Here is a 10,242-nt window from a genome sequence, read left to right as displayed (position 1 = left end):
CAGGTGGGACTTCTTTCATAAAGTCTAAATCCTTTGTTTTGTTAAGGGTGCTGCTGTAGCTGTGATCTCAACTATAAATTTACAGAACACCGACCTTAATAGAGCTTCCTCAGAACTATTTAAACATTTCAAATGGAAAGGGCTATCCCAGTGAACTTGAAATAAGGCTGCAAGTAAAGTAGTTTTATTGAATATGCTTAAGAACTCAAATTTCAATACCTTTATTGGCATACCATCAAGCAATAGATCAAATAAAACCAACCGTTTAAACATCATTTAGCTTAAGAACTCAGAAAGTAACAATTGAATTTCTCCAAGGTACTTGTTAGTACATACCTTATCAGTGATCATTACTATTAGCTGAGATCATGCTGGACCGCGCTAGTATGATGCCCTATTGATAGAGCTACCCCGTGGCTGCTATTAAGGACCTGAGAGTCCCTTCCATATACATATAGTTTCCCTGTATTTTCTGGCATTAATAAGGGGCCCTGCCTAGGACTACTGTATATCAAAACATGATCATGCTGAACGAATGCCACAAATAATTTGTGGAAAGTGACATACAGGTTGAGTATCCCTTAACCGGACGTCCAAAAACCCGGAATGATCCGAAAACGAAGTTTTGAGCCGACATGAGATAGTTATACCTTTGCTTTCTGATGGTTCAATGTACACTAAATTATTAAAAATATTATTTAAAATTACATTCATGCTATGTGTATAAAGTGTATATAAAACACATAAATGAATTTTGAATGTAGACTTGGGTCCCATCCACAAGATATCTCATTATGTATATGCAAATATTCCAAAATGTGGGAAGATCTGAAATACAGAACATTTCTAGCATTTCGGATAAGGGATACTCAGCCTGTATTTACCTTTTAAAGTTCATGGACTTGCCAGCTAACTTGAGCATGGCAATGCTGGAGTTCATCTACTTACAGAGTACCATATTTCCAATGGCCAAGATCCCAAGAGTTTCTTCCAGGTTTGTAAAGCACACAAAGCATTGCTGATTTCTCCTGATTAAGAACATAAGAAAGTCACTGCTGGATCAGACCAAGGCCCATCAAGTCCAGCAATCTGTTCACACAGTGGCCAACCAGGTGCCTCTAGGAAGCCCCCAAACAAGACGACTGCAGCAGCACCATCCTGCCTGTGTTCCACAGCACCCTAAATAATAAGCATGCTCCTCTGATACTAGAGAGAATAGGTATGCAGCATGACTAGTATCCATTCTAACTAATAGCCATGAATACCCCTCTCCTCCATGAATATGATTCAATCTCCTTGTTCTACATGAGGCATCTCTCAAGTCTTCCCTAAATTTCAGGACTAGGAGTGCAAGGGGCTGGCTGAGGGTGGGAGGCCTGAATAGCCTATAGTGTATGGTTCTTGTTCTCTTATTACAAATAGGGAACTCTGAAAATAGAAGGACCTTCCACAATAATGCCCCAGGAGAGGATGGAGCTGTTGGCTCAGAAAAAGACAAAGTTACGAGTTTCAATCCATAGCCTTAACAGATCTTCATCGAGTGTAATCTAAAATCAGTCTTTACTAGTTAACTGTTCAATTAACTATCAGTTTGGGGGTGAAGGGGGGTGTCTTTCCAGGCAGTCTAAGAACACATCCAGGCCCAGTTCTCACCTGGTTCCAAATGGCACCTACCTTTGGAATTAAAGTAACTCATAAACCTGTTTCCAAACAGTGCCATTATGACTCTTAGTAGCCATTGTGCAAATTGTTGTTCAATAGAGATAAATCATTTAATTTCAAACAACCATTTTAAATTTTAATATATTTTTATTCTTTGTAAATACAATGAGTACAATCTTAACTTCACAAATCAGTTAATCCACTTTGTACAAGAGAAGTTTTACTCAGTCTATGATACTTCAAGTGCTGATTCTTCTTCCTCAGTGCTAGTTTCTAAAACAAAAACTTGAAATGTACAGCAGCTATCTTAATTTTTTCCCTACATTTTCCATAATATTCTCATCAAATTAAGCAGCTCATAATATATGTTCTTGTAGGTGGTGGTGGGTGCATGAGAGATAGCAAGGCTTTCAACAGTATCTGGAAATTTTCTATAAAGACACTAGAAAGGTTTGTATTGATCAACCATTTTCCATCATTGATATTTCAAACTGTTTACGGTAATTGGCAAGTCAGGTCTCCTTTTTGTACATCTCATTGACAAAGAGTTAGGCCATCATTGCCTTTGGTTTCAGCACTATGACAGTGGGACAGCGATCCATTCACTGAATCAATCCTCTTTATTTGCTTTTATTTGGTTTTGCTGTTTAGTCTCCATTTACTGTACTTGTTTTTAAAGCTCTTCTGTCTGAGATGTTAAACTGAACTGAAATTTTGGCAAGATTCAGAAGCAAAGCTCACCAATTCGTCCCCCCCCCCAAAAAAAAGGAGGCCTGGCCTATTTGGATGCAAAATGTGTTTGCCAGTATATGCCACTTTTCAAAAACCCATTACAAAGGCCACTTTTATGTTATAACTGAAGTAAATGTTTTGATAACCTGGTATTCAGTGTTGCCTGTCATATAAAGAGCATTCACCAACAAGCTACTTAAAAAAAAAAAACATTTTTGAAGGCCACCGCATGACACTTTACAACAGAACAATGTTTGGTTACCCAAATTTTCAAAAAATGAAAAAACAACAACAACTAAAGTACCTTTTTCTTTACCCTGTCAAATCTGTCAGCTAAATGACAGACTAGCACAGCCTTTGTTAACTATGAAAGACGACTGACTCGGCTCCACCCTATAGGTATAGGAGAAGCAGCAGCCCAAGTTCCACCCACTGCAGTTCCTCTGAGGAGCACAAGAGTCGTCCATGGACTTGTCACTCTTTTTCAAGGCAGCAGAATCCTATCTATGGGGCTCATTTTGTCAATAGATTAAACATCTTCAGGCTTCAGCTTCCCGTAGAGTTTTTAGCTGAGGCTTACTCTCCATAGATAAAAAAGTTCTCAGAAATTTTCATACGATTTTTTAAAATTGCCAGGTCAATTTAAATGTCACTGGATTTGTACATATCTGAAAGTAGTCTTGTAATTGGCACATTTCCAATGGTTTTTTTGAAAAACACTTCCTCTATTGTCGAAGGACTAATTGAACGTAAAGTTGGCAAAAGCAACAAGAGTTTTCCAAAACGACAGGGTTGTGTTGGGTACCTGCAGAGTAAAAAAAAAAAAAAAAATGTTTTTAATTGAAATCATGTGTTCTGATGAAAACTGGAACATAATAGCAAGTCTGCTTTAAAAAAAAAAGTTTGACTCCAAATCTGGAACTAATGTGGAGTAGATGGAGCACATGCATTAATGAAAATATAATTTATGGAAGCGCTATGCCTAGATTAAAATTATTAAAAAACGTTAAAATAGCACAATGGCATTTCCTGAGGTTGATGTCTCTAACCACATGCCAGACGCATTTTGGCCTATTTGGCCTTCATCAGTGGTCAATTAAAACCCATGTAACACCACACATTTACAGAAATATATACATATACAATATTGTATATATTTCTTGTATACGTATTCAATTTTGTATACATATACAATATTGTATATGTATTGTATATGTATATATTTCTGTAAATGTGTGCAGGTGTTACATGGGTTTTAATTGACCACTGATGAAGGACAAATTGGCCGAAACGCGTCTGGCATGTGGTTAGAGACATCAACCTCAAGAAATGCCATTGTGCTATTTTAACGTTTTTTAATAGTTTTAATCTAGACATAGTGCTTCCAATAAATTATATTTTCATCCTTGAAGGAAGGCAGATTCAAAGAGTACTTGAATAAGTCACCTGCATCACATCTTCCTTGGTCTCCTTCAGAAGGTTTTATGCTACCACATTTAATTTGCTGCTGCCTATTAATCCTGATTTAAGATCCATTCCTGCATAGATTTCAACCCACTTTGCATTCAAGTAATGCGTAAAGAACAGAACATTGTCCCACTAGAAAGCACATTTTCATATTTTATTACAGTTGGGCATCCCAGGACTAGAACAGCTGCTAGGTTGCTCAACAGCCACCATAATATACTCTGATATCAGATTAGATATCACTATTAGATTTGCCACCTGTAAACAACCACAGAATTGTAACTGCCTGCATGAGGGAGGGGGAAAGGAAGGAAAAATAGGCACATAGGTGATTTAAAAAGTAAGAGAAAATTAAGGGGGAAGAGGCAAGGACATTTACTAACGTTTGCTTTGGAAGATAGTGGGGCAACCTTGGCATGGATAGGAAGGTGTATGGGCTGCCTCCATTTCATTAGCTTCCAGCATAAGGGCTAAGCAAATTCAATGTGCTTGGGCTCACACCTGTGGAATAGCTGCCCTATCAGGAAGCAGAATGTTTTGCAGGTTAGCACAGCAGGGGGGAAAAAATCTCTATGAATCTAGAGTCCCTTACTTTCACCCTTCTCTTGAGCAAAAAGGATAACAAATGCTACTTTGTCAAGGCTGACTTCATCAAAGAAGAACTAGTAAGAGACCTGGATTCTTAAAAAGGCTTCAGACTGTTGTTCCCTTTTGATGGCACTCTATATCTCTTTTCTCTAACCAATCCCTCATTATGCTGCAACAATCAGCCACTTAGGTGGCTTGCTCAGAGAACAAGCCCTGGATCCACCCACAGATAAGAACTTAAATCCCATTGATTTCTGTGAGAAAGAGGTGAACACAAGATGCCTAACAGAGCGATCCTATGCAGAATTGCTCCAGTCTAAGTCCATCAAAGCCAATAGGCTTAGACTTCAGTATCTCTGTGTAGAATTGCACTGCAGCTCTCCTATTTAAACCCAATGGGTCCTAAAAGAGTATTTTGGCTGGATTGTGCCCTTTGATTATATAACCTCCACTGAAAAAAAGACTCATGAATTTGCATCTATGAAAGCCCCCTAAACCCCAACAAGATTAAAGTTCCAAACTTAAAACCACCCCAACATCTCCTGAACCTCACATACTGGCCTCTTATGCACGTGTTGTTTCCATGGCACTCACCACCACCCCGGACTTCTTTGGGGCTTCGTTTTCATTATGCACGCCTTTTCTGACCTTTAGCAGTCACTTCGCTCTCTCCCTGCATTTCCCCAACGTTTTCTGGTGGCATCCAGAAAACGCGGGGAAAACACAGGGAGAGAGTGAAATGACTTCTAAAGGTCGGGAAAGACATGCATAATGAAAACGAAGCCCCAAAGAAGTCGGGGGGGGGGGGTGAGTGCCATGGAAACAACCTGTACATAAAAGGCCACAGCAGCATTTCTTTAAAGTGCTGATAAGAACCTCCTGTATTTCTGAATCTTTGTGCTCCTCATCAGATACACTTTAAATACATTGCCCTTTATTTCTACTAATTATTTCTCCTAATGCATCTCTGCTAATTCAGCTGCCTTAACTTACTGCAGATTTGGCAAATTCTGTGTTTGAAAAGCTAAATCCAGTGTCTTCACCTGGTATGAATGTAGCTGTTCAGGGTGAGCTGAGCTTCATCTTGAAGAGCTGCAATGGCAGCAGCATTCCGAAAACTTCTCAGTTCAGAACCACTATGCGTAGGTACTGAAACGAAAAGAGTCCATGATATTATTACCTGAAAACTTTATTACCTAACAATTTCATATTAATACCTACAGGTATGGCACACCATGGTGGGTTTTTGTCCACTCATGCCATTCTACTGTACTGCTTGCTCCTTGGGTGCTCCACACTAAAACATCCCAGTGGATAACAATTTTGAGAAGAAACATAAAATCCCATGAAATGGTAAGTTAAGAATGAAGTAGGAGATTAAAGTAATACTGCTACTGGTTTAATATCAGCCACCAAACACCAGCCAACAATCATGGACATGCTTTCACAAGATATCGAAGCTGGGACTTTGGTTAATATTTAAGGGGGGGGAACTTGCATGTTTGTGTTGTACCAATATGTTGTGTGAATGGTACCACTAAGAGGGGCAGAGTTGATTGAACATAGAGATCACAATAAGCTCCTTTAAAAATCCTCTGCAATGCAATGCTGGTCCTCACATTGGCCCGGAAACCAATATATTAGACCCTCTTTGTGAGGCAATATTACTACATGAAATAAATAATGAGGGTAAAATAGACTCTCTCGCAACTGGGAACAAAGCTGTTACTCTCCCAAAGGAAGCAGCCTGAATTTGAAGGGAATTTTAAAGGCATCCAGTTCAAAGGGTATGGGCATAGTTTTCACATAGGCATCTTTTCATTGCCAGCTGGGCAGAGGCTCTGCTTTGAAGCTTACATGGCATAATTGTTAATGCATGACATTTAGTGCAACGTGACACTGGAGATAAGATGCTGAGCCGTCATGCTGCCTTTTGATCTTGATTTAAATAAGACTGATTTTTGTGTTCTTCTTACCAGCTTTAAAAGTGACAATGCATTTGAGGCAGGCAAATTCTGTCGCATCTAAACGAAGCTGGCGAAATCTGGCCACGACCTCCTGTAACGCCTGTATTTCTGAAATAATCTTATTCAGCTTCTGAGAATCCGTGTTGTCACCATTCATGCCTAGAACACAAACATGTGAAATAAATACACTAATAAGCCATTTGAAGCACTTGATAAATTAATATCTGGAGGGGGGGGGGAAATCACACATATCAATAGCTATTCAATTGTTACTCTCCGAGATCCGCTTCAACACAAAACTGACTATATTGTAGAAAAGTTAGTATGAAATCTTCTCTTGGATGATAACAAACACAGTAATTTGCATTTAAATGACAATGCACGCAGTCGTGAATGCAACAAAACAACATTATTTGCATTTAAATATAGATTTATAAATGACAGGTATACTCTATTGTTTAGAAGGGATTTGTTATTCTTTACATGTTGTCCTTTCTCAGTAATGTATTTTTATGGTAATTTCTATAACAAAGTCATTAAATTGTGCAATTCTTACCCGATACAGCCAGTAGAGTGTTAGCATCAACTGGAATGGCCCATTGTGCTATTCCTAGAACAAACAGTTCCCTCCAAGCATCTTCCAAAAGCATCAGCTGTCATATAATAGAGGTACGATATAACATGGTGTATAATTTATAGATTGATAAACAATTTCAATATGTAAATTTCTGTTGTTTTAAAAATGGCTTTAAAAGGCCCCTGCCGCTGTTTCCTCCTTAGAATATTTTAGTTATCCCTTTCTCATTTTGATAAAAGAGCCCATGAGCTGCAAGGAATATTCATTACATTTTTATCCTGCCTTTTTCCCAACTGGGTTCGCAGGATGTGGCCCATCTAGGCACGGACCTGGCCAGATCGGTTTAGCTTTAGCTTGGTTACAGGATCTTGCGCCCTCCAGCAATACATTTTATGTATCTCAATATCTATACTGGGGTGCTGATTTGAAGTGTTATTAAGGCTTCATACAGAGGCTGGTATGTAAAAACAAGAATACCCAAACATTCTTGCATGGCATCTACATGAAGCACCATTATTTATCCAACATTGACTTGGTCAGTGGTAGCTGTGTACTCCTTTTCACAGTTCAAAATAATGGGTTGGATCCAATCAAGCATTTCCAGGGGTTCAAGGACTTCTGCCTTCAGAGCATGGCTTTCTCAGCTGCCATGTGTGTGTGTGTGAACCAACAAAGGCATCCTCCATGTGGGGAAGTCACTGTGCCCCCAGGAATGCTGCACTGGATCCAACCCAAATACCAGCTGAATTCAATACAGCGAATTTCAAATCTGAGTTGAGTGCAGAGGCCAAACACCCTCCTGTGCTTTTTTAAGCCTCACAGACAACTTTCTCATGAGTATTTCTCCAATGCAATGGTAACATGATGGGTCAGGGAGGTCAAGTTATGAAAGCTAATTACTGTCAAACAAGCCTGGTTAATACCTAGAATGTTTTCTCTCAGGGCACATGCAGGTCCCTGCCTTCTTTGCTCTAGGTTAGGCATGTTGCTCCAAGTGAGGCAACTGACATTTTTCTATTCAGGACATCATGGGAAACCATTTATGTGATCTGTACAGGCAGTGCTGGTCTTATACTGGATGACTGCAAACTTTGGATCAGCAAGATCAACACAGGCTGAGGCACAACCACATCTTGGGCTGTAGGGAGCAGAAGCCCACGTGAAAGCACCTTTGATGCAACCAACCTGTGCAGCCCCTGCAGTACTTGGATCTGCTCCTTCATGCTGAATAATATGTTTGCCTGATGGATAATCATGTCAATTAATCACAAAGGGGTGGTTTGAGGACGAGTAGCTCAGTTGGATATGAAGCATGGCTTCAACCCCACACTCGTGTATTGCTGGCAGCATTTGATCCCTGCAGTTCCACTGCCTAGATGCAGCCTTTGGGGCAATCAGCAGACAGGCTTTTGATTTCATACTTGGGGGTCTAACATAACCATATTTGTGGTCAGGAAGGAGTTGTCCCTATTTCACTCCTACCTCAGCTTTGTCAGTCTCTTGAAGGATGTCAAAGATGTGTGATAAATTCCCAGAGTGACTTTTTGGACAACACATTGGGATGACTGTCCTACCTCTACTGGTTGTGAGAGAGGAACAGTCCAGAGAACGGAGACTCAGAACTTGTCAGTCTTCCCCAACTGAGAAACTGGATATCCTTCACCTCACAAAATTAAGGGTCAACCATTCTGCTGGATCTTTCTCCCAAACTTTGCCGTTGCATGGTCATAGACAATCTTCTTGGAAGAGTGGAGATACAAGAGGGAGCTGTTCATACTCTTCCCATTGTATTGCTGGCAGCATTTGATCCCTGCAGTTCCACTGCCTAGATGCAGCCTTTGGGGCAATCAGCAGACGGGCGTTTGATTTCATACTTGGGGGGTCTAACATAACCATATTTGTGGTCAGGAAGGAGTTGACCCTGTTTCACTCCTACTCAGTTAAACATCCTCTTACTACTTTTCTACTAATTGTAGAATTAAGGCTGTAGTGCTATATACATTCACATAGGCATCAAGTCCTGCTGAGTTCAGTGGGACTTGGTGCTGGAGTAAACATGCACAGGATCAGGCTACCAACAGAACAATAATAACAGTACAAAGAACAACTGAGTTTCTCTTTCTGTTGAAATGAGAATTTGCATTTCATGGAAGTTGGAGGACAAGATCCCCAAGTCTCCAAATGTGAATTTAAGGAAAGCCTAAACTTTGCCACCCACCGCCTGGACTCTAAAACCCAAAGAGGATAATGGTGCAATTAATGACAGTCCTTGGGCTTTAAAGGGAGATTAATTACAGGAACTGATACATGAAATTTGCCTTTAATTTCAATGTTAGATGTGCAGCTAGTTCATTGAAAATGACAGGATAATCTGATTCCTGTCATGGATAATAGGCCTCTTTTACAGAGATATGAGCAGTGATAACTTTAATCTGCACTAAGCCATCTCTACTACATTAAGGGGGACTCTCATTTCAGAAAACTCTCTCTCTCTCTCTCTCTCTCTCTCACTCTCACTCTCACTCTCACTCTCTCTCTCTCTCTCTCTCACACACACACACACACACACACACACTTTTAAGTCCAATTTTTTTCAACAGAAACATCCTTTTGGCAAAAGTTCAATAGTAAAGCAAATTAAGTCTGGCCTTAAATAGAAATGCTGTTTAGTGACAGTTGTAATGCTGAAAGGAGTTAAGTCTAATTTCATTAGTCGTCAGGACTGTGACTTTTCCAGTAGTATTGGAAAGGGGAGAGGGACTGTCAGTCTTTCAGAAACACACTCAGAAAACTGATGGTCTGAGGCGGCCCCATCTTCAACAGCTCAACAAAAGCCCCCCAAGCACAACCTACAACATTGACAGCTTTGAAAAGCACTTTCCAAGCACATGTGCAGCTGCAGTATGAGGCCTGTCTGAGCATGCTCCATCGGGAGCACAAGAGCCATTCCTTCTTCTTTCCCCATGTTTTCCCTCCAGAGCTGCAAGAACCAGGGGGCTTGCTTGTTCTGTCTCGCCCTCTCTCCCATCACAACTCCCCTGCAGCTTCATGCCCTCCCTTCAGTGGGGAAAATCTGACTGAAACTCAGTAGGGTTTCCAACTCTGGGTTGGGAAATTCCTGGCGATTTGGGGATGGAGCCTGGGGAGGAATCTTAGTAATGGCCATCCTCCAAAGTACCCATTTTCTCCAGGGGGGGCCAACTTCCATCACCTGGAGCATCAGCTGTAATTCTGGGAGATCTCCAGCCT

General features: G+C 40.4%; 1 protein-coding gene across 1 annotated transcript in view; it reads right to left on the bottom strand.

The window, feature by feature from the left end:
- Nucleotides 1-3,017: 3,017 nt before the first annotated feature.
- The window catches only part of NR2E1 (nuclear receptor subfamily 2 group E member 1), a 56,557-nt gene continuing 49,332 nt past the window's right edge, over nt 3,018-10,242 (bottom strand). Inside the window, exons 8-11 of the mRNA XM_056856199.1 lie at nt 6,973-7,069; nt 6,426-6,575; nt 5,493-5,598; nt 3,018-3,199 (exon numbers count right to left, since the gene is read on the bottom strand). Of these exons, the coding sequence (XP_056712177.1) occupies nt 3,037-3,199; nt 5,493-5,598; nt 6,426-6,575; nt 6,973-7,069 (516 nt within the window). The 3' untranslated portion in view covers nt 3,018-3,036. The remainder of the gene's footprint in view (nt 3,200-5,492; nt 5,599-6,425; nt 6,576-6,972; nt 7,070-10,242) is intronic.

This window comes from Euleptes europaea, chromosome 10 (genome assembly GCF_029931775.1).
Source record: "Euleptes europaea isolate rEulEur1 chromosome 10, rEulEur1.hap1, whole genome shotgun sequence".
Taxonomy (NCBI): Eukaryota; Metazoa; Chordata; class Lepidosauria; order Squamata; family Sphaerodactylidae; genus Euleptes; species Euleptes europaea.
Note: the sequence above shows the minus strand (reverse complement) of the source record. Positions and strands in the feature narration are given on the sequence as shown.